Here is a 24833-nt window from a genome sequence, read left to right as displayed (position 1 = left end):
GGCCAATGTCTACATAAATGGGCCCACGTATGGCCTCGCCCTCCAGCCACGTCCAGGGGCAATGACCATGGAGAGGGGCCGAGTGGGGGCTATGTGCTAGAAGGGAGGTTCTGAAGCTATGTTTATATAGCGTGCTATATAAAATTGAAAACCATCCTCATCAAATAATGGAGGAGACGGGATGGATAAAACAGGGAAATGGAGGGGGCTAGTGACCCCCAAGTCACCCCTTGGTGCCATCCCTGTAGCATATTTAATTGGTGGGGGAAGCAAAGGCCTAGGCGGACTACCAGTGGCCCAGCTACATGCAAAGCAATCCCTGGAAAGGACATGCTCTAACCACATATACTAATCATTAGTCCCCACACATAGATCAGGTTAGTGTTTCCAAAGTCCCAGACAAAGATGCACGCTGTCCCTCTTCAGTGTTTTCTTCCATATAAATGTCCAGACCTCCGTCTCATGGGGGAAACATCATAAGGCAGTTTCATAGGACCCAGCTTCGAACTTCATGCTGCAGGAGAGGTGTAGTTGGCCTTTCGGATGCTGAGAGCCATGTTCGTCCACAAAACTATCAAATTACCACTCATTTTGCATGGTAGATTCTTTCAGGGCCTCACTTTCTTTTTACTTACTAACTTCAATGCGTTGAGTGAAGGTGAAAACGGCCAGGGAATGGTCTAGGGATGTGATCTGCCTTCCTAGTCCTCTTCCCCGGAAGGATTTCACTGCACGAGGGGAGAGAAGGAACAGAACACCTCACTATACTTGCATTGCAGAGGCATGCTCACTTGGTTTTGCTTACTGCTCCCATCTGTCTCAAGTACTGTTGTTTCTTTCACTCTGAACATCTGCGCTCCAAGAAGGCATGAACTTTTTCTTTCACTTCCTTTCTTCTTCGGGTGATGACCTGACCTCACTCTTGAGAAGGAGGCCGGCAGTCACTGCATATAAACAGTCACCCCTATCTGGCTCCCACAGAAAGGTGGGGGGTTGGCGGAGCCCCCAGGGCGTCTGGAGGTAGGAGATGCCAACCCCGGTGCCAAGGTCTCAGGTGCCACACGTGAGCTTGAGGTCTCCGGGCTTTATATGCTGGAGGGCATCATGGAACACACATGTCCTCTGGAGTCTGCCTGAACCGTCTACCACTCCGGGAAGATGCAAGGTGGGGGTCGAGTGGGCCATGGAGGTTGTAATGGGGAAGAAGGCCGTTTGCCGTGGGAGGAGGCCTGGGTGTGCTCTGCCCATGCGAGGAAAGGAGAAGCTGATGGAGCGGGACAAACGGCCCAGGTCAAACCGTGCTGGCCTCCCAGAAAGAGAAAGCAGAGGAGGGCAGGCCTCCTGCAGCAAACTACCGCGGGCTGAAGGCACGTACGGTGGCCAGGTGGGCTAGTGGGTGGGGCAGAGGCACCCACATGCCTTAATCTCCTGCTCATCCTTCTCCCTGGGAAAACAAAGCCGGCTTGCGAGATCACTTCCTCACTGACTCAGTCGTGAAGCGTCCAAGGATGAAAATGTGCTGAAAGGCTCTCTCTCGGTCTGGCAAAGAGCGCTAAGGATCAAGGAAGATGGTTCGCCCAGACTGCGTCTGCTTCCCGGGGCTTTCGGCTTGTCCTGCGGCCGCCTTCTCATTTCTCTGTCTTCGGTCTCGGGTGGCCACCGGCGCTGTGCGCGCGGGGTGGGTGGGGGGGATGCTCTTACATAACCGCTCGCCGCGTCCTGCTTTCTCGCGCGCGCCTGGGAGAGCCCGGGCCGGCGATGGAGCCCCAGCTGGTGCCGCGGGGCCGCAGCCGCCCCTGCGGGGAGAGCAGTGCGAGCAGCCGCGGGAGGAGGGCGCGAAAGGCGGCGGGGGAGGTGAAGGTCAGTGGGTGTGAAGCGCCGGATCCACACCCCCTCCTCCCCTGTCCCCTCCTTCCCTTCCTCTCCGTCCCCCTCTGACGTCTGGAGCTGGCAGCTCGGCGGGTTCCGCATTCCCGACCCCTCCCCGCCGCCCAGGGGCCGCTATATAGCCGGGGCTGATGCAACCCGTCCCGCCGCCCGCCACAGCCTGCGGGAGGGACGCTCGGCGGCCGCGACGGGAGGCGCTGGCGGCGGCGGACGCTGCAGCGGCGGCGGGGCTGGCGCCGCGGCGGCTCCCGGGCCGGGACGGGCCTGGGCACCGGGCGGAGCTCAGCGGCCGGACGGCAGCGGCGCTGAGCGGGCACGGCGCCTGCAGCCGGGCCCCGGCCCCGGGGACGCCGCCTCCGCCCGCGGCTTCTGCACGGTGGGTGCGCGCGCGCGCGCGCGCGTGGGGGGCGCCCGGGCCGGGCGGGGTGGGGCGCGCCGGCAGCGGGCACCTGGGACGCCCGCCCCCGCGCGGGCGGAGCGCGCCGAGCTCCGGAACCCGCCGCCCCGCGGGGAGGCTCCCGCAGCCCCGGCGTAGGTCGCTGCAGCCCGGGCCATTCCCGAGAAGCGCCTGGAAGCCGGTGGCGTCCCTTTGGTTCCCGCCCTGGGACGGGAGGTTCAGTCTGCTCCCAGGCAGCCGGGGCTCTCTCTCCGCCTCCCTCCAGCGCTCTTCTCCCCCGTGCGTTTGCCGAGAGGCGCTCGCCTCGGGCGGCGGGGAAGGCGGGTGAGTGGGGAGAACACTGCCTGGGGGAGACGGGCCTGGGGGTGCAGATGGGAGGGTGAAAGGCCAGGGACTTGCAGGGTTCTTGGGGGTTGGGGGGGAGGATGACAGTGACCGGCTGGCAAGTGTGCCGCCCCCACCCCCTGGAAGGGAGGAAGCGTGCCTCCCTGAGGACTGGAGAAGGCCCGGGCCTCTCTCCATCCAATGAAGAGTGCTTCTCTGGGGGCTTTGCTCCCGGGTTCTGGGATGGGAGGAGGCCTAGGGGGTGGCCCGGGTTCCCTTTGCGTTCCCTGGGAGGGCTCCTAAGCCAGGTTACATAAGGAGGCAAGCCGGCTCCTCTAGGTAACCAGCCCCTTCTCTCCTGACCAGCCCAGTTTAGAAGGCTCTCTTATGCCCCTCCCCTCAAAAGGAGGCTGAGGGGTTGGGTCTTAAGGCCAGGACCCCAGACCCTGGGAGGCCCGGAAGATGAGGGGGCCTTGGTTCTTCTGCTGGGATGGATGGGCCATGCATGCGGCTGGAAATGAAGAGGCTGGTGGAAGGAAATTAACTCACCCTTTGGGTCAGCTCCACTTGCAAGGTTGCCCGGTGTGCAGTCCTCCCTACTGGCATCGGGGGCATCAGGCTGCGTCCTGACCACATGTGCTTAATGCAGATGAGCCCCAGGCCTGTCACTCAAAAAAGGGCGTGCAGACTGAGGGTGCGTGCAGCCAAGTTGGTGGGCTCTCCTCAGGTTTGGGGAGCATCAGAAATAGAAGCTTTGAGCCACGACGGGTGCCTGCTTGTCCTGTAAGGCCTTGCTATGAATTGTGTTCACATATCATCTCCCCAACCTCCCTTTCCTGAAGGTTTTTAAAAACACCTCCCATTGCTTTCATCTTTCCAGCAAATCTGGCTGCAGCTTGGATGGCTGCCTGATCTTCCTTTGCAGGTTTCTAGGGGAGAGTTTAGCCCCGTATCAGGTGTGAGCATGGCTCTGATTAACCTGAGGACCTGGGAAGAGAAGCGAGGTCTATTCTCGTGCCTCTGGCTGGCTAAGGTTTTGCCTTGTTTAAAACAGGGAGGACGGATTTCTCAAAGACTCTTCTGTTCCCCTTCTACTTTGGCTTTGGTTCAGAGCTGCAGGCAGCTCCAGAATCTTCCTGAAGAGCTAGCTGGGTGCCGTGAGATTTGAAAGGCTGCTGGAAGGCATGGGTGTGGAGGCCTCTGACTTTTCTCCTGCGTTGTTTGCAGCCACGTCTAAGGAGCTGTGTTGATAAGTGGTAATGGTGTCCCCTAGGGAAGGATTTGGACCAGGATCTGCTCCCTCACTCACTGCCTAGCTTTTTGCAGCCACCAGCGTCTGTCTCCCCCACCTGTTTGCAAGCTGTGTGGGCATCTTTTCCAACCTGCAGAACCCTTGGCAGGAGGAGAAGGGCCAGGCTCTCCAGGCCTTGTTTGTCGTGGGTCGGCCGGTGTTGCAATGGGCTGTCTCTCTCTCCAGTGTTTCTCTTTCCAGCTCTGCTCTGGAAGAGAGGGGTCAGTGCAGACTCAGGTTGGCCTGCTCTGTATTCATTCAGCCCCAGCTCAACTTGAGCAATCAGAGCCAGGGCTGAGGGCAAGCAACATTCTTTTCTGCTTTTCTGCTGCAGGATGCAGTTTGCTTTTTTCCATGCGAATGAATTATGTTTGAAACTGAAATGGGAGGAAGAGAAAAATAGAGTGAGTGTGTATGAATATGTGTGTGTGTGTGTGTGTGTGTGTGTGTGCATACCTATATAGGCAGGGGGAGAGCAGCAGACACATTATTTTTCCATTTTCCTTTAATTAAGGCTCTGTGGAGGTGTGTTTGAAAACAGAGGGTCTCCTATGCCTTTGAGGAGGGTGAGAACACTGTTTTGGCTGCGTCCCGGGCCATATGCAGCGTATGGTGGCCAATGAAACTGGGCCTGGCTCTTTCTGTTGCTTGTCTTGGCAGTCGGTTCCGTGGCTTGTGTTACCAGCTCTGGAACTTACGGGCTGCCAAGCTCCGTGTGCCTGTGTGTGTATGTGTGTGTGCACTCTTGTGCGTGTGTGTGGTTTGGCCTCTCGGAGCTCAGCAGAGACAAATGCCGTAGCGACCCAGGTTGGAATTTCAGCCTGTGTTTCTTTACACTCTTTGCTGGCTGTGGGAGGCCCGGCCAGAGCCCACCGTCCTGGGGCCTTTTTAAGTCTGTTTTCTTGCCGCAGCCCTTGGGATTCCAGTCGAGGAGCTTCGTCTTCAAAGCTTCAGCAGGACCAGTGGCATTTTTAAAAAAGGGCCAACGGATTTATCACACACTCTGCGTGTATGACTGTGCAGTGTATCATGCTGTGAGCTCCTGCAGCCTAGGAGCCAGATGGGGTGAAGAGGGAAGAGAGGATAGAGGCTTGTCGGGTGGCAGTACTTTCCCAGCTTCATCTTGCAGCTCGGGATAAGGATTCCTGGCGGAAGGAACTTCCTGTGTGTTTGTTGAACACCTACACCAGGCAGGGGAGACAATGCCTACCGGCAGGGCCTTGTGGAAAGCATTTCTCTGGTCTCCTGGGAAGAACCTTTCCTGGGGGAGAGGTTCCAGTTTCTTCCACAGCTGGGATGCCTACGCAGGGGTCGTGCATGCCCGTGTGCCCATGCCTGGCAGCGGCTTCTGACCGCGATCACCCCTCTTTTTCTTCTTAGGCAGATCTGAGGAGCGACCCCCCTCTAAGCAGTACAAGGATAGAGTAGGCAGAAGGACACGGATGATGCTAGCCCTCTGCTCCTGGAGGCAGGGGTGGAGACCCAGCCAGCTGGTGGTGCCAGCCATCTATGCAGCTGTGTTCTGGAATGGAGGATGGAGGAGACCTTGGAGAAACTGGGGCAAAGGTCAAGTGCTGGGCCTGGTTTCCGCACCTTTGTACACAGCCCTGACCTGCCCCCTTTGTTTCTACTCTGCAGTAACCGACTAGATACAGGACGGTCCTGGTCCCTTGGGGTTTAGAGCTGGAAAGTGGGAGAGCAGAGCATCCTCTGGGGGAGTCCTCTTCACGGCTGTAGGAAAAGGAGACCAGTGTCAGGTGGGAACCCTGCAGAAGTGACCTTGCGGGGTTGTCCAGCGCTTGTGTCCTTCAGGAAGGAAGGCTCTGTGGCTACACTGACTTCATACTCACTGGGGCAGGCACTGTTCCAGGTACTTTCCAAGTTTTCACCACTTTAATCCTTACAGGGCACATAACACTATTATTCCCACTCTACAGCTGAGGAAAGTGAGGCCCAGAGAGGTTAGGGAACTTGCCCAAGTCACACAGTGAGTAAGGGGCAGAGCTAGTTTGCACATGTAGCTGACCTGGCTCCAAAGCTCCCCCCCATGACCCGTCTCACTCTCCTGCCTGTAGAGCTGGGACAGCCATCTGGAGAGGGCCTTTTCCAGCTTGTCCTCGTTCTCAGGGGCTTTCTCCACCCATTTGCTCCTTGCCTTCTGGATCTCCAGGTGAGAGATCATCTCAGGTCATATCTTATCTCCAAGAACAAGTTTACTGTTTAATTCTCCAAGATTCATGATAGTTATTACTTTGTTCTGTGATCACTGGCCTGGCACCTCCCCCCCCCCCCCGCCCCCCCCCACACCACACATACACACACACATACACAGTGTCCTCCTGGGAATCTTCCCAGGCTCTGGCTCCTAAGACCGCCCACCTGCTATTGGTGATTCCCAGGTACTGGCTATTGGCTCTCTTTTTTTTTTCTTTTAAATATATATATACTAGAGGTCTGGTGCACGAAATTTGTGCACTGGGGGGGGGGAGAGTCCCTCAGCCCAGCCTGCGCCCTCTCGCAGTCCAGGAGCCCTCAGGGGATGTCCAACTGGCTGCTTAGGCCTGCTCCCCATTAGTCAGACATCCTTAGTGCTGCCGAGGAGGTGGGAGAGGCTCCCGACACTGCTGCTGCACTCTCCAGCCATGAGCCTGGCTTCTGGCTGAGCGGAACTCCCCTTGTGGGAGTGCACTAACCACCAGAGGGCAGCTCCTGCATTGAGCGTCTGCCCCCTGGTGGTCAGTGCACATCACAGCAACCGGTTGTTCTGCCATTCAGTCAATTTGCATATTAGCCTTTTATTATATAGGAGTTTTTTGTTTTGTTTTTTAGAGGGAGAGAGATAGAAACATTGATGAGAAACATCATCGACATGGATGAGAAACATCATTGCCTCCTGCACACCCCCTACTGGGGATCGAGCCCAGTACTGGGGCATGTGCCCTGACCTGGAATCAAATCGGTGACCTCCTGGTTCATAGGTCGATGCTCAAATCACTGAGTCACACCAGCCAGGCTGGCTACCTGCTCTTCCAACTCCACTAGTGCTCCTAGGGCCTGATCCTGTGAAATAACTCCCTTGCTCCTTGCCTGTCCTCACTCACCTCCACTATTTCGAACCTTGCACTCGCACACATTCCTGGCTCCTTATGCCAGCCTAGCTAGCTGTTTGCCTGGAGGGGAGCTGACCTTCTCAAAGAGGCCCAGGGATTTGAAAACCTCCCTTAAACTTTTGTTTCTATGGACAGATCCTAACTTTCATGATGCAGATCCTAACTTTCTCTTAACCTATCTTTTTTTTTTTTTTTAACCCATCTTTGCCATTCTAGATGGAGATGCCAATTATTGGCACTTTCTAGTAAAAATTGATCCATCAAAGCAAGACTGTTATTTGTAGATACTCCCATTAAAAATATATATTTTATAGATTTACATACAGTGAAACAAGAGAAGAAAAGAGGGGAAAAACTCAAATTACATGTATCTTTTTTTTTTCCTGTCAGCTAAAAAATGATGTTTCAAGGCAGCACCCCTGACTGTGCGCCTGCCACCCCTGAGGAAGTCAGAATGGAGAGATACCAATACCAGGTCTTCAGGTTCTTTCCCCATGGACCCACTCAGACCCTGGTTCTCCGAAGCTGGCTGTTAGGGACCTGCATCAAATCACTCGTGTTCTTGGGCTCAGCAGCAGCGTTCGCTGTGACCTCCTGCACGCTTTCTGTCCTCCTCATGCCTTGCTTGTCAGCCCCATCTTGATCTGTCCATTACCCAGTTTTTCTTCCTTGGCTAGTTTCCAAGTTGTTCCTGGTCAGTGTCCCAAATTGCCAAAGTCTTTTTTGGATTCTAAGCCTGTCTTTTGAGGCAAAAGCTTCATTTGCCAACTTTGGTCTTCTGCCAATGTATAGCACTTGCTCTTTATTTATGCATCCCGGTTACTAATGGAAACACAGAGGGTGTTTATCTGCCTTTTGGACCTCCTGGGCCCTCAAGGGGGGAAAAAACTCCGGGTTCTTCCCCTAAAGCTTTTAGTGCCTAGTTCCCCTTTTCCTACTAAATTGTTTCCGTATGGAACAACCAGTTGGGAGATGATTTCACCTCTTGTCATCTTTCCTATGTCTTCCTTGAAGTGGGTAAATTCCTCCTGGCTGTTATTGGTTCCCTGCCACTGTCTGTCTCTCTCTGTCTCTCTCTCTGTCTCTTCTCTGTCTCTCTCTCTCTCTCTCTCTCTCTCTCTCTCTCTCTGACTCTCCCTCTCCCTCTCTCTCTCTTCCTCTCTCCCCCTCTCCCTCCCCCTCCCCCCCTTATAGATCTCTAAATCACATCAAATTGTTTTATTTTTCATATCACCAAAGTTGCCTTGCAGCCTTGGATCATCAGCCAGCTCTTCCCAGTTAATGAGGATCCAATTATGAGAGGCAGCCGCTCCACCTCCTCCATCTTCTGCCATTAGGATGACTTCTCACTGGTGAATGTCAGCTGTTGTGGTTGTCTCCTAGGAATGGCATGTGTTAAGGACTTTGTGGTTTGTATCTGAGCAGTGAGGGGCGCCCTTGCGGGGTGGGGGAGGGAAAGAGAGGGGCATTTTTTTTTTTTTTTTTTTTTTTTGCTTCTGCAAAGGAAAGCCTGATCCCCTGAGTGAGGCTTGTCATTGGGCTGGGTTCACAGGGAAGCAGGAATGGCAAGAATTTATGAGGCTGCTGCTCCCAGAGAGCGGTTACCCCTCTCGGAGGGGGGATTTCACAGTAGCAGATATTTTGGGCTCATTTGTTAGTGTCTCATTTATACCATCTGTATGAAAATAAACAGAAGCTGCAGGCAGAGCCTATCATTCCCGGAACAGTGGGGCCTGGCTTCCATCTCTCAGAGATGGCTTAGGCAGGGGAACACACAGGAGCCTCTGGGCTGTTTTTCTCGGGGCCTACTGTGGGAACGAACAATCTGGAGGTTGGTGACGAGCATGCAGACTTCCAGAGGTAGATCCCGACCCCACTCACTGAATTTTGTTCCACCGTGAGTTTATCATTTGTACCTTCCTTCATGCACGTATTTACAATTCAATCAGTATTTGTGGGTTACTCTTTTTGTGCCAGAAATGATGCTACACGCCGGGGTCATGTGGGTCAACCAGCCATGACTGCTGCTTTCCCCCTGAAATCACCCCTCCACTTGCTCAGTGGCCACGTGGCACGTTTTGCCATGCAGGAATGGGTCCTTCCCGTTCAGGGAGGTTCGGGGGCTCCTGGCCAAGGAGGGGATTTTGCTCTGCATTTTTGCTGGCATGTGGCACCCCCGGCCCCTCTTAGGGGTTTGTATTCAACTGAAGCACCAGGCACAGAGCATATTCCAGCTTCACATCTCCTGTCTGTTTAGACTAGCTCAGTTAAGCATCTTTTTGGGGGTCATTGACTCCTTGGGGCATCTGTTGAGGTCTAGAAAAGGGGATTTTGTAGGGTTTTCTCCTCTTCTGAGAAGGAAATGTGAGTTTCCTTTGTCAGTTTGGCTCAGGTAGCCTAACACCAACTCCTTCTGCCTGCCAGGCATCCCTTTGCCACGCAGGAATGAGTCCTCACTCTGGCCCCTTTCTTGTTTTCCCTGGAGGAAGCCTGGGGAGCCGGGCAGCTCATCCACCATGCCCTGGAGCAGCCTCCTGCTGTGGCACCCTGTGGGCCTCTGCATTGCAGGCCCAGCTCCAGGGAGTAGAGGGGAGACTCTCTTCCTGATCCTGGACTCAAGTCCAGCTCAGGTTTAGGGAGAGTCACAGCACATTGACGTCTCAGGGGTCATTTCTATGTCGGGGCTCCCACCCAAACTGCCATGGGGTTATTCAGGGAACTTCCCAAACCTGGATCTTCATGGGAGGCAAAGTAGAGGGTCCTCTGTGCAGGAGAATGATCCTCCACTCTGAACAACTGCTATTAGAAGGTCATCCCTTCTGCATTAACTCCCTTGGAACCCAGGAGGGGGAAAGGGGCAGGATCTAAAATCCAGGGCCCAGGAGTTCAGCTCTGGCTCTTTCCCGTGCTAGCTGTGTGACCTTGGCAAGTCATTCACCCTCTCTGACCTTCACCTTCCTCGTGCGCAAAATGAGGATGTGGTTTAGACAAGCACAGGGCCTCCTCCAGCCCTAAGACTATAAGTTGATGAGAATGAGTCTCAGATCCCTTTCTGAGATGGCCTGGGGGACACTGGGTGCTCAGGATGGGGAGAAAGGATGTGCCTTCTTGCTCATAGTCGGATGGATGGATGGTTAAGTGGGCGAATGAATGAATGGTAGGAGCCCTGTCAGGGACCAGATAAGTCTGGCTTTATTGGAAGACGAGCTTTTTGCACTGCCAGCTGTGCCTTGAAGTAACCACTTCTTACCCACGAGCTTCTCCCAGAAAAGAGAGGGAAGAAATAATTCTCTCGATGTTGACCTGTCTAATTTCTGTCTTTCTTTCATGCCTGAATCTGTCTTCCCTTGCAAACCTTTTGGGTCTGGCACAGCCGGAATACGTGTTTGCTTTGAGAAACAGGAGGCTGGAGGACTTTTCTGGTACTGGGCTCCGCTGGGGAAAGCACAGGCTAATTAATTGCATCTCCTTTGCCTCAATCTCCTCCTCGTAGACACCAGAGGCACACACTCACCTTTAACTTCGATTTGCTTCATTTCATATTCAGGGTGTCTTAACAAGTATGCAGAACGGGATGTGTGATTTGAGGGGAGGCACCGTGCCAGGCCCAAAATAGCTCCCTCTTAAACAGGTGCAAAGATGCTTGAGATTCCACTGTTATAAACCATCCTCTTGGGAGGCAGTAGGTTGTGGTTTAAATCCCAGCTCTTCCAGTTCCAACTGTGTGCAGTCTTGAGTGAGTTATCTTCCTAAGCTCCGGCTTTTTCCTCTGTGTCATGGGCACTGACCCAGTCCTATGGGGCTGTAGGCGGATTACGCAGTGCCGAGCACATGGCGAGTGCTGAATCAATGAGCTGATGGTTGGATTTAAGCATTACTTTAAGTGTCAAGGAAAACCTTGATATGAAATAATGGATTACGATTCCCTCTATAATAAAATAAGGGCAGAGAGAGACACTGGGACGGGAAGGGGTGAGGGGGACATTAGGGAAAGAAAGGATGAGGTCCCCTCATAGCTCTTCTTCTGGCTGACAGCACGTGTCTTCTCCTCCCGCCTACTCCAGGCTGGACTGCCACTCCTCCTGCTATGATGCCTGGGCAGATCCCGGACCCTTCTGTGACTGCGGGCTCTCTGCCAGGGCTCGGCCCCCTGACCGGACTCCCCAGCTCAGCCCTGACTGCAGAGGAGCTGAAATACGCTGACATCCGCAACATTGGGGCCATGATCGCCCCCTTGCACTTCCTGGAGGTGAAACTGGGCAAGAGGCCTCAGCCTGTGAAAAGTGAGGTGAGTGAGCCTTGTTCTCTCAGGCAGCATCCAGGAGCGGGACGCCCGGGTTAGAGTCCCCCAGGACTAGCCCTACACCCGCTGTGTGACCTCAGCGTTGCTGTTCATCGTGGGGTCTGAGGACCAGTAGCATCCATGCAGCCCGGTGGCCTGTAAAAATGCAGAATCTCAGGCTCCACCCCAGACCTTCTGAAATAGAGTCTGCATTTTAATAAGTTCCCCTGGGGAGTTCATGGACATGGTAAAGTTTGAGAGGTCCCTGGCGAGGACAGGATGCTGAACCTCTCTGATTCTTTGAGGGGCAAGGATAGAGTGATTGATAACAAAAATGAATAATAGCATATTGGGCCCAGCTGGAGTGACTCAGTTGTTTGAACGTTGTCCCGTGCACCAAAAGGTTGCTGGTTCAATTCCTGGTCAGGGCACACACATGCAGGTTTGATCCCCAGTCGGGGAGTGTACAGAAGGCAACTTATCGATGTTTCTCGCATTGATATGCCTCCCCCCAACCCCCTCAGCATGTCCTCGGGTGAGGATTAAAAAAAATAATAAAAAATGCGATATCTTTAAAAATAATAATAGTAATAGTAATATATTGGCAGTCTCTCTGGGGTGCCGGGAGGATCAAGGGAGACCATGGAACTGTGCACATGCTTTGAAAAGTATACAAGAGAACGCTAATATTGCGTTATCTTGAAAACCATCGTTAGTCATGTCATTGCTCTAACACCCTTGGCCCCAGGCTGCAGCTGAACGTGGGAACTTGGAGGAAGGATGGTGTGGCCTGTCTTCTCAAGGAGCTGCCAGAGCTGGGCTTGGCCTCAGACACCCATATCGTCTGCCTTAGATGTTTGCAAGGGACCCACACATGGAGCACTCCCTCCTCGGGTCCCTTGCAGCTGTCGCTCTCATGAGCCTCGCTGGCAGAAGAGCTGCTTTCCCCTGGGGACTGGTGAGAAGCAGAAGTCCCCAGTGCAGGGTGAGCATTAGTGCTGGGAACGCCCCCAGCCCACTTTCCCAGGGCTTGCGATTTGGCCAAAGGCTTGACGGAATAGCTGCCCTCCTGGAAGGGAGAAGGAGCCAGTGGTGGGAGGGGAGAGGTGGCTGGGGACAGGTGTGGGGGACGGGACGTGGGAAGCTGCTGCGTATCAGGTGCTCAGCAGTTCTGATGAGGAACATTCACAGGCAAAGGTGCCCTGGAGGGGGCTCATGCTTTAGGTTGGAGCTCGGAGGGGCTCTTGCGTGGAGAAAGGTGTCTGGGTCCTGGCAGAGGAGAGCTGGGGACGTTATGCAGCTACTGCTCGGCCCTCACTCTCCCCAGGAATACCATTAAAAACTGCGGAGAAGGGCCGCTGGGGGCTTGGCCAGGGGTGGCAAACTGGCCATTGGCATCCTGGATCTGGCTCTCAGATGTGTTTTGTTTGGCCTGCACAATGTTTTAAAAGAAACTTGAACCAACACTTCACTTAAAAAGTTGGACTTTAATCTTTGATTAAAAACTTGGAAGATCTGCTCACAGGTGCCCTGTTCTGGCATGGCAACAGCTACACGGAATGCCGAGACCCCCTCACGTCTTTCCTCTTTCCCGTTTGCCACAGGCCCCCACACCTCCCTATTATTCTCCATTTTTCTTCCACTGTCGGTTTTGCTTTGGTTACCACCAGCTGCCTTCCTTTACTTAACTGCTTGGCCCCCATTGTAGACATTTGCACTTGGGACACCTGGATTAGGTGCATTATAGATGCCCACTAATGATTTCAAGATGAGAGTTGATGGTAATGACATTCTTGTGAATGAACGTTGCAGATCAACGTGCTGTCGATAGCACTTCTCGGCTCCTTCTCCCTTCCAGGTGGGCAGCTATGCTGTCGGGTGGGGACCTCAGGCCTTTGGCCAAATCGCAAGCCCTGGGAAAGTGGGCTGGGGGCGTTCCCAGCACTAATGCTCACCCTGCACTGGGGACTTCCGTTTTCTTTTCCGAGGGCCCTTGCCTTTGGTCCCTTGCTATTCACCTTCCCAGGCTCATATCTCGAAAGCAGCAGTTGCAGGGGTCATTCCACAGGATAGTCACCCTTTAAACCAGTGCCCGAGGGGCATCACTGGGCTGCTGAGGAGGCTTCAGTGTTTATGAAAGCCTTCGTCAGAGGCTGGCCCACCAGGGATTAGCCTGGGAAGTGGAGTTACCACCTCTTCCCTCTACAAAAGGTGCAGGAGAAGCCTTCCTTTTTTGGTGAGGGTGGGGGTTGGGGAGGCCTTTATTTGGGTTGAGTATTTTCACATTTCGCAGCCTCCCCCACATTGGAGGCATATGCCCTGTACCTGGCAGTGACGTGCTGTCTTCACAGGCGCCCACAAACACGCGCCATCGGGGCCGTGAAGTAACCAGCCACTGCTGGGGCGCATTTGCATGCCTCTCCCTCCTGTCGCCCTGCAGCATCGCGGGGTGGGGATGGGGGGGGGCAAAGTAGACTGTGCTGGCGGGAGGTAAGGTCAGCCCTGCACTGGGAACTGACCTCCAATGCTTTCTGGGTTCGACTCAAGCGGGTGTGTGGGAGCCCCTTTCACGTCCCGCGTGGTTCAGGGTCCCGGTTCAGGGTTCGGGTTCTGGAGAAGGCCGCACACAAATGAAAAGAGACTGGAAAAGAATTAATGTGGGAATTGGGGGGCCAGGCGGGAGTCCACCTCTAGGGGGAGGACTACACACCTCTCTGGCCTTGCTATCCCTTTTATTAAGGTTATGAGATACACCCATATCCTTTAGGCAAGAAGTTCCAATAATAGACAATCAGCAAGAATTTACATACGACTAACAGGTGGAGGCTGCTTTAGCTACCAAAGTCTCAACTAAACAATGGGTGATCAGCTCCGTCCTTTCAGAGCAATTAAGGTTGACCAGCCTTCCGGATTCCCTTTTCACATTTCTCTCTTAGTGACAATGATTGGTTTCCAGCAGGGGTGGGTGGTTTGGGGTGCTGGTGCTTACTCTTAGAGCAACTACCACAGAAAGCGGTGGGGAGAGAACCTTGTCACTGCAGAACCTCATGCCCCAAATACTTCTTTGCATATGGCAAACTGCCTTCGGTGGATTTTCACACAGGCATTTTAGTAAAGTTCCTTGAATTATAAAATATTGACTATATACTAGGACGTGTGCTGTTTAACATGCATGATCTCGTTTATTCCTTTCCTGATCCATCCTGGTGACTGGGTTTTTCCCATGTTAGAGAAGAGGAATATGAGGTCCAAGGAGGAGGGGGGTCAAGTCACTCAGGAAAGTGGCAAAACTGGAGTCCGGGGTGATGACGAGGCTGCTGCTGCAATAGCCACGTCTCGGATGCACTGGGCCAAGCAGCAGGCACCGTCCTGGACACTCTTTGTGAAACATCTCATTGAACTTGCACAAGAACCCTTGGAAGTAATTGCTGTTACTATTATTATTGTTATGCCCACATGATGGATGAGGTTAACAAGGCGTGGAGAGGGCCAAGGTCATGCAGCTGGAAAGCTAACTTCGGAGCCAAAGCTTTATTAACCTTATGCTGCGGCTGCCTCTCTATCAGGTTGAGGAAGGGGGTGGGGTGGAATGAACCCGGCCTGGAACATTGGATCATTTTGATGACATGGCCCCATTAGTGCTGAGTCTGGCAGTTCTGTGGCCGCATTGTCTCCCAGGCTTGGAGAGCGAGTGGGCTGAGCAGCCGCGCAGGCAGCCTGGTCAGAGCAGGCTCTTGGACTGTCCACCTCGTGGAGACCGGTAGTCTCTGGGGCCATGTGCAAATCCACGAAGCAATTTGGTAAAAGAAAACTGGATGCTTTAAGTTAAACGATAGGCGTTTTGTGCTGATGTTATTATTAGGTGGTTGACACATAATGCTAAACTGTTTTGGTGCCAACTGCTTGCCTGCAGTCCATTTGTCCAACAGATATTTGCTGAGCACACCTACTGTGTGCCAGACACTGGGAACTGAACCATAAACAGAGTAGACAGGCTCCCCAACCCTTTCTCTTGGAACTGTGTAGTGTAGTGGAGGCATCCTATCTAATAATAGACAAATATGCAAATTGACCATACCTCTGACACACCCACAAGCCACGCCCACCATCCAATCAGAGCGAGTATGCAAATTAACCCAAACCAAGATGGCTACAGCCACAGAGAGCAAGGTTTCCTAGGTAACAGAGGAAGCCAAGCTTTTCGCCTGCCCTTGCCAGGCCTAAGCCTCCACTCAAGCTACAAAGTTTCAATTATAGAAGGTAAACAAATTCAAACAAATGGCAGCAGAATGGAGCTTGAGAGAGCAGGCCAGGGTTGCCTCCGGCAACAGGGAAAGCAAAGCTTTCCGCACATCCTGGCCGGGCCCACCCGCTTAAGGCAACAAAGTTTCAATTATAACCCCAACACAAATGGCTGCAGGCCTCGGAGGGAGTCCCAGGCTTGGCTCCGCTCCAGGCTACAAAGTTTTAATTGTAGAAGGAAAATAAATTCCAGATACCAGGGCCTCCGCTTGGGTTGCCAGGGGCGTGGCCGGCCTGCAAACCACCACAGGCCCCTCGCTCAGGCCGCCCCACACCCCAAGGGAACCCCCACCTGATCCGGGACGCCCTTCAGGGCAAACCAGCTGGCCCCCACCCCTGTACCAGGCCTCTATCCTATCTAATAAAAGAGTACTATACAGATTGATCATCACTGCAACACACAATATAGCTGCCCCCATGTGGACACAAGATGGCCACCACAAGATGGCCAGCAGGAGAGGGCAGTTGGGAGGCACCCAGCCTGCAAGGGAGGGCAGTTGAGAAGGACCAAACCTGCAAGGGAGGGCAGTTGGAGGTGGTCAACCCTGCAGGAGAGGGCAGTTAGGGGTGACCAGGCTGGCAGAGGAGGGAAGTTGGGAGCAAACAGGCTGGAAGCAGAGTGGTTAGGGGGTGATCAGGCTGGCAGGCAGAAGCGGTTAGGGGCAATCAGGAAGACAGGCAGGCAAGCAGTTGGGAGCCAGCAGTCCTGGATTGTGAGAGGGATGTCCGACTGCCTGTTTAGACCTGATCCCGGTGGTTGGGCAGTCGGACATCCCTTGAGGGGTCCCCTATTGGAGAGGGTACAGGCTGGGCTGAGGGACAACCCTCCTCCGTGCACGAATTTCATGCACCGGGCCTCTAGTCCAGAAATAAAAGGTCATGGAGTAGGCAATATTGTGAAGAAAAATTAAGCAGACCAGGTGGGTGGCGAGTGGGCAGATTGCTGGTTTCAATGGCTGGCTCGGATCTGGGGATGCTATATTTTGGGTTATGGGATATTTAGAGTGAGCACATGCTTCTTTCTTGCCTTTTTAAAGAAGTTGAATTGATTGGGGTGACATTGGTTAATTATATAGGTTGCAGGTGTACAGTTCTATAACACATCATCTGTATATTGTATTGTATGTTCACCACCCCAAATCAAGTCCCCTTCCATCACCATTTATCCCCTCTTTACCCTCTTCTACCTCTCTCCACACACCTCTTCCTCTTCTTCCTTGCCTTTTTGTTCTTCTTTCCTTTCCAATATTCCTTCTCAAGACAGTTTTGCTCCCTGGCTTTCTCTAGAGCTTTTCTTTCTACACATTTTATTCTTTAGCCCGTTCCAGCTGGACTCCTTAACCAGTCCCCATTGGCCTGAAGATTGTGGTCCTTCCTGGGCCATCTATGAGTGGGCTGCTGTGGCTGCAGGGGCCGCACCCTGCCTCTGAGCTTGGAATGCATTTTCAGTGTGGCTGGTGGGGGCAGGGGGCAGATGGGAAGGCCACACGTTCCACCCTTCCACACTCATGTACAAACCAGGCACTTACTTAACCACCTGCTAGATGGGACCCCTCACTCTCTGTGCCACTGCAGGGCTCTAGAGGGGTCTCAAGTTCAAGGGAAGTTGGACTGGATGACCTTTTAGGAAAGAGGCTGCAAACTGTCATTCCATGGGCAGGAGTCAGCCTACAGATGAATCTTGTTGGCCCTCACAGTATTTTTTTTTTAAAAAATTGAATGAGTTGCTATATTTAAAAGCCAGGAAATGTGAACTTTCTGGCTTCTTTTAAAAAACCAGACTATCTGGCCACTCTAGGCCCACACCCTTATATGCAATGAAAGCTACTGCTGGGTGGTAGATGTTCACTGTCTCAGCATGCAGTCTTCAGTTGACCACAGACCCCACTGCTCCCTCTTGCCTTATACCCAGCCCACTTCACACCGTGTCACCAGCCTGCTTTTGAGTTTGAGTCCTGTTTGTAGGTCCCAAGGGTCGGGACTAGATCTTACATTTCTTTTTATTTCCACCAGCCTGTGTGCGCTACCTTGCATAGACTGTAGTTTTATATGTAGGCTTGTTGTTTTGAACATGAATTAGCTGTGTCAGCTTGGCAAGCCACTTACACGTCCCCTGCCTTGATTTCTATATCTCTCCATTCTTACCTCCAAGCATTGTCCATTTGCTTTTCTGTTTCTGAACTTGAGCGACTTGAGGCAGAAAAAAAAGAACACAATGAAAACCCAACCAACTATTCCCAAACTTGGCCGATCACCAAAACCTCTTGGGGAATTTCTTATAAATAAAAATTTCAGACCCCGCTCAGGCCCATGGACTCAGAATGTCTGAGGGCAGTCCCGGGAATCGGTATGTTTAGGAAGCTCAGGGATGACCTTGTTCATTATACGTCTCCTCAGGCTCTTCCGATCCTTGTCAGGGCACATTCCGAGGGCCTCACCTTCAGGATTCTGTGCATTCCATCGCAGACTGCCCTTCCAGCGCATATTCCCCAGGTCCTCGTTCCCCAGGTCCTCATCCCCCAGGTCCTCGTTCCCCAGGTCCTCATCCCCCAGGTCCTCATCCCCCAGGTCCTCAGAGCCCGAGAGGAGACTTAGCTGTCTGTGGATTTTGCACTGGTCATTTTCCAACTTCTCCAGGGTCTCTGAGGACATTTGGGAAGTTTTCACCTTTGCAGGAAACGTGAATTTGAACCTGTGGACTGTAGGGTGGCCCTGGGAGGTGTGCTCACTCGCAGCCACAGGTGGTTCTCCAGAGTTCATGCCACCAAAAAGACCAAAATGTTCAGCATGTTTGGCCTGAGCATAAAAAGTTGCCCCCAACCAGCTGACGTGCTGGGTAAATGTTGGCGTGAGCATGCTTGTGTTTTTAGTGATTTAACACATAAAGGCAGCCCACTGAGATTTTTTAGCAAGCCTTGCATAATTGGTTTTTAATTTGCGGCTCTCCGGAATGGCGCTGGCCTGCTTCCCCCTGACTCAGACGCTTTTTCTGTCTCCTGCCTGTTTGGCAGAGAGAGCCAATCTGTCCCTCTCTTGGAACAGAATCTCCTGACTCGTCTTTGAAATCCTGAATTTCCACTTTAATTCCGTCACTTTGTTAGCACATTTTAAAAAGCTGTTAGCTTTTTCCCCCCTTTGATAGTTTAATTTGAAGGAGAATGAGTGATAGCTCAGAGCAGCTATGACTGTTTAACACTGCCCCCTGTGGAATTGCGTCTGATTTGAGACCATGCCCTAAGCACTCACAGGGGTTCTGAAGCTCTTATTTAACATCAGAGGTTGGCCATCCCTGCTGTCATCCCCGCATGGGGTCACCTTGGAGAGCTGATGGTGGGGACATGGCTGGACATGTATGTTCTTAGCAGAAATCAAACACCTCTGGAAAGTTCAGAGAGTCCTGTACTGCTTTCTTAGCTTCTCTGTCTTAAAGATGGGAATAATATTAGTACCGACCTCTCAGTGTTGCTGTGATGATTAAATGAACGCATGTGGCTAAAGGGTTTCACATAATGCCTGGCACTTACTGAGATGCACAAGAAGTGTGAGATGTGATTATGATTTACTTTTCAAATGTGTCAATTATGCAAATTAGTTTTATAATTTATTCAAACACTGTTACTCGGGCTCTCATTTCCTTGAGGGCACTTTGCCCTTGGAGGTGGTGAGTGGCCTGAGTGTGTGGAGGGGCCCAGGTGTCATGGGAGCAGGACACCATCCTGGCTTCTACCCAGAGGCACTGCTTCTGGGGCCTGGGAAGAGCTCTGGGCTTGGGTCCAGCTTCTGGGTTCAGAGTCTGGCTCCTTCGCTCACTCTCTGTATGACCTTGGACAAGTCAGCTGGTCTTTCTGAGCATCTGCTTTTTCATCTGTGTGTAAGGATGGCTGACGACAGCGCGGTGCATCTGTAACCGACTTTATGAAGACGGAGTCCGTTTGCAGAGAGTGACACGACAAATTCTGACCACGTCGGCCTTTCCAGTGTGTTGTGCCTGTAACCTGGGTTTCAGGAAAGTGAGCAGACCTTCCTGTTTCTGGTTGTTTATGCAGATTAGATGCAGCCGAGTTGTCGTTTCCACACAAACTGTAAATGAGAAGGCTCCTCAGCCCTCTGGTTTCCCCTCAGCTGCCTCGTGTAACCTCTTATCTTGTATCCCATGTTTTAAGGTCATTGCTGGATTTCCAGAACCATCAATTTTTGAAAAAAAAAATATTTTTTTATTGATTTCAGAGAGGAAGGGAGGGGAAGAGAGAGATAGAAACATCAGTGATGAGAGGGAATCATTGGTTGGTTGCCTCCTGTACACCCCACACTGGGGATTGAGCCCATACCATAACCCAGGCATGTGCCCTGACCGGGAACCGAACCGTGATCTCCTGGTTCATAGGTCGATGCTTAACCTCTGAGCCACACCAGCTGGGCAAGAACCATCAATTTTTTAACAGCACTTCCAAGTGGCCTTTCCTGTCAGTGCTGGTCATCTTACTTTGGTGTCTCCACTGTCAACAAGGACTCAGGGTTGGGAAACTAACTGAGTCCTCTCACAGTGACCTCCTCTGGCTGAACGACTCTGGAGTCAGCCGAGTCTCTTTCCCCTCTTCTGTGTCCAAAAGACACAAGACAGCCCTGGCTGGGCGGCTCCGTTGGTTGGAGCGTGTCCTGTGCACCAAAAGGTTGCGGTTCGATTTCTAATTAGGGCACATGCCTAGGTTGTGTGTTGGATCCCTGGTCAGGGTGCACAGTCGAGGCAACTGATCAATGTTTCTCTCCCTTAAAAAAAAAAATCAATGCAAACATACCCTCTGGTGAGGATTCACAACAACTACCACCAAACACACAAAAAAACAAAAGACACAGATAACCTGGCCTGAGGCTAGAGCTCAGTGATTAGGAGGACCTTTGCACCGATTAGAGCAGGCTGCAGAGGTGCTGGGAGCGAGGTCACAGGCCTCCTCTGGGTTTAGCGACCCCTTGAGGCTGCTCACATCCTGCCCTGTGCTGGTGCTCAGTGTGCTCTGTTCAGTGGCTGGGTCCCTGTACTAAGAAGAGAGGATGTGCATGTACTGGGTGGCAAGCTCCTCTGGGGGATCTGCCTCCATAGCTCTTCCCCTTCCTCCTCTCCCAACCACCACCAAGAACAAACCTTGGCTCTTTGGAAGCAGTGCAGCAACGCAGGGCTGCTGTAGCTCTGGAAAGGTAACTGGCCGTTTGAGCTTCCATTTCCTCCATTATAAAAGTGTGTGGGGCGGGGAGCTAGACCCCTACCTGACAACATATACAAAAATTAACTCAAAATGGATCAAAGACCTAATGTAAGAGCTAAAACTGCAAAACTCTTGGAAGGAAACAGCCATCAATCTTTGACCTTGGATTTGATATGACACAGAAAACACAAGCAACAAAATAAAAGATGGATACGTTGGACATCATCAAAATGGAAAACTCTGTGCTTTAAAGGACACAATGCAAAAAGAGAGTCTACAGAATATGAGAACATTTTTTGCAGATTATAGGTCTGATAAGGAACTTGTATCTAGACCAGTGATGGCGAACCTATGACACACGTGTCAGCACTGACACGTGTAGCCATTTCTGATGACACGTGGCCGCTGAGGCGGCCGCATGCCGAAGATGAAACATTTGCGAAATAATGTTTTTTCCTCAAAGTGACACACTACCCGAGTTATGCTCAGTTTTTTGGCGAAGTTTGACACACCAAGCTCAAAAGGTTGCCCATCACTGATCTAGACTATGTAAAGAACTATTGCAACTCAGTAAATAGAAAGACAAGTAGGCCAATTAGAAAATAGGCAAAGTGTCTGAAAGCACATTTCTCCCAAGATATGTGAATGGCTAAGAAGCACAGGAAGCGATGCTCAGCATCATTAGCCATCAAAGCAAAGCAAAACCACAGTGAGATCCCACTTCACACCCACGAGGGTGGCTGTAATAAGAAAGGACAGATATCACAAGTGTTGGTGAGGATGGGAGAAGCGGTAACCCTCCAACTGCTGGCAGGAATGTCGAATGGTGCAACCACTTTGGGTCTGGCAGCTCTTCAAAAGGCTAAACATAGACCCATACCATATGACAGCAGTTACACTCCCAGGTATACAGCCAATAGAAAGGAGAACATGCTCACACAAAAACTTGTACGTGAATGTTCACAGCCGTGTTATTCATAATCTCTCCAAAATGGAAACAACCCAAATGTCCAATGAATGACGAATGCATAGATAAAATACGATATGTCCATACAGTGGGATATTTGACCATACAAAGGAATAAAGCACTGATCCACACTACATACATGAACCTTGAAGACATTACGTTAAGTGAAAGAAGCCAGTCACAGAGGACCACATATTGCAGGATTCCATTGATGTGAGATGTCCAGAATAGGCAAACCCATAGAGACAGAAAGGAAAACCAGGTACCTGGTGCCTAGGGCTGGGAGAGATGGGAGAAGTTGTGTGTGGGGTGCAGCTAAGAGGTGTGGGGTGTTTTTTGGAGGTGATGCAAATATTCTAAAAATGATTGCAGTGATACAACTTTGTGAAGGTACTAAAAGCTGTTGAATTTTATACTTGAAGTGGGCGAATTGTATAGTATGTGGTATCTCAATAAAGCTATTTTATTTTTAAAAAATATTTTTATTGATTTCAGAGAGGGAGAGATAGAAACATCAGTGATGAGAGAGAATCATTGATCGACTGCCTCCTGCATACCCCACTCTGGGGATCAAGCCCACAGCCTAGGCATGAGCCCTGACCGGGAATCGAACCATAACTTTCTGGTTATAGGTCAACGCTCAACCACTGAGTCACACCGACCAGGGCAAAACTATTTTAGAAACAGGGAAGAATGATATCTACCTCACAGAGGTGTGGGGAGGATTAAAAAGGATAATTTATGTAAATCGCCTAGCATCTATGGGTGCTCCAGAATTAGTAGCTGTAGTTATTAAAACCCTCTTTCCGGCCAACAGCAGTGGAAAAGTCAGACTCTGGTTAGGGGCATTTTCTCCTCTTTCTTTTTATTGCTAGTGGCCATCTAGAAGCAATGAGAGCAATTTGGCAGGATTTTGTATGGAACTCAGGAGGAAATATGGAGTAATCCTGGCTACTCATTAGAGTCCCCCGGAGAGCAGTTAAAAAAATATTGACGTGGAGCCCAGAGATTCTGATTCAGTTGGTCTGGGTGGGGCCGGCAGGTGGTTCTAGCCATTGGTTGAAACCCCTGGTACAGTATAAACTGGCGCACGTCTTTGAAGGAATGAGGATATCTGCGTTCAGGACAGAAGGCTCATTTGAGCAATGCACTTTAGGGTTTACAAACTACTTTTATAGAAATGACCTCCTTTGATCTGTTCAATAACTCTATGGGGTAGGTGTTATTAGTATTATTAGTTGTTAGGGAATCAAGGCTCAGAGAGATGAAGTAAGTTGCTAGGGTCTCATTTTTAGAGCATAACTTTATCTATTTGTTTTTGCTTTTTTAAGAAAGCAAAATCCACACACATGCTCATACCTATTAGTTATCAAACCTAACACCTAGGAGAGCACCGCCAAGGTGACCTCTGGTGCCAGCATAATCTGTTTTGCATAGACTTCTGAACAAAGCTCTTCCTGCTACTTTCCTTTAACTGATAAGCATCCTGAGAGTGAAGGCCAGGTGATAAAACATTATTTACATATACAGCCAAGCGCTGCTTAAGGAATGACGGGGATAGGTTCTGAGAAATGCGTCGTTAGGCCATCTCGTCATTGTGCGAACATCATCGAGGGCACTTACACAAACCTGGATGGTAACGGCCTACTGCACACCTAGGCTATGTGGGATAGCCTATTGCTTCTAGGCTACAAGCCTGTACAGCATGTTTTTGTAGAAAACATAAGAGTAGGTCAAACACGAAAGAAAATGAGGCAGTCAAGACACAGAGTAAACACAAGATGTGTGAGGCTGCCGTCAGCATAACACGGCATGCTCTTTTACAGCAAACTTTTCTTTATAAGTAGAAAACGTACACGCTAAAATAATGATAAAAAGTATAGTAAATGCATACTCTAGTAACATAGTCGTTTATTACCATTATCAAATGCTGTGTACCATGCATAATTGTACGTGCTATATTTTTATACAACTGGCAGTACAATAGGTTTGTTTACACCAGCATCACCACAAACACCTGAGTAATGCTTTGTGCTACAGTGTTATGGCGGCTATGACATCACTAGGCAATAGGAATATTTCAACTCCCCTATAATCTTATTGGGCCACCATCATGATGCGATTCATCAATGACCAAAACGTTATGCAACACATGACTGTATGTGTGTGTACGTATATCCACACACACACACACAGATATATATGTATATGTATATGTATATGTATATGTATACACACACACTGCTTGTAACTACTGATCTGTGTGTGCAAGGAAAACATAAGACAAATAATTTGGATTCTGAGGCTGTCAGAAATCTGTAACCATCCCCCATAACCTCTGAGTTAAAGGCATCAACCACAACTCATTGTACTGATGGACTGTAAGTATATAATACAACTGTGAGCCCCTCAAATACGGCCTTTATCTATTTAATATATTATGGTATCATTTCAACAAGCGCCTTCTACTGCTGAAACCAATCTGAAATCCACTGGCTTACATCAGCACTACTCAGAGCGGGGTCCGCAGGCCAGCGGCGCCAGCCTCTGGGAGCGTGTCAGAAGTGCACATTCTTGGGTCTGAAGCCGACCCTCCAGCCGGTGTGCCCAGAAACCTGTGATGTAACAAGTCCTCCAGGCGACGCCGCGTTTAGATGACCTGAGCGTCCCAGCTCTGACTGTGAATGACGTCTCTGAGAATGGCTTCAAGGATCCAGCACCACATTTTTCTCCAAACCTATCTCAAGCTTCCCGGAGGGACCCTCACACCATCAGATATTCATTAACGCGTGTGGTACCCGGATCTTGGTAAGGCAAGGTTGCTCCGAGTCAGCAAACACTGAAGCATTTCCAAAGCAGTTATTTCCAGGTCAGAGATCCCCCCTGCTGCCAGCGTTCACACCCTAAGGGACTTCCTAATTAATTAAGCTGCCGCGTTTATCAGTAGGCCAGCTTCTTTTTTGTTAAAGAAGGGAGAATCAGACAGACTGTTCTGATGCCAAAGCAGCCTCCATTTGCTGGGAGTTCTCAGCAGCTCTGGTCTAAGAACTGGGGGGGGCGAGGGGAGGGAGA

General features: G+C 51.2%; 1 protein-coding gene across 4 annotated transcripts in view; it reads left to right on the top strand.

The window, feature by feature from the left end:
* The first annotated feature begins 1834 nt into the window (after positions 1-1834).
* The window catches only part of JDP2 (Jun dimerization protein 2), a 47256-nt gene continuing 24257 nt past the window's right edge, over positions 1835-24833 (top strand). Inside the window, exons 1-2 of one of the 4 annotated variants that reach the window (XM_008138815.3) lie at positions 1835-1860; positions 11074-11297. In XM_008138815.3, the coding sequence (XP_008137037.1) occupies positions 11097-11297 (201 nt within the window). In that variant the 5' untranslated portion in view covers positions 1835-1860; positions 11074-11096. Of the gene's footprint in view, positions 1861-1998; positions 2264-2401; positions 2609-8248; positions 8362-11073; positions 11298-24833 lie in introns of those variants that run through there. The other 3 variants (XM_054715898.1, XM_054715900.1, XM_054715899.1) reach the window with 3 other exon arrangements.

The sequence above is a fragment of the Eptesicus fuscus genome, chromosome 5 (genome assembly GCF_027574615.1).
Source record: "Eptesicus fuscus isolate TK198812 chromosome 5, DD_ASM_mEF_20220401, whole genome shotgun sequence".
NCBI lineage: Eukaryota > Metazoa > Chordata > Mammalia > Chiroptera > Vespertilionidae > Eptesicus > Eptesicus fuscus.
Note: the sequence above shows the minus strand (reverse complement) of the source record. Positions and strands in the feature narration are given on the sequence as shown.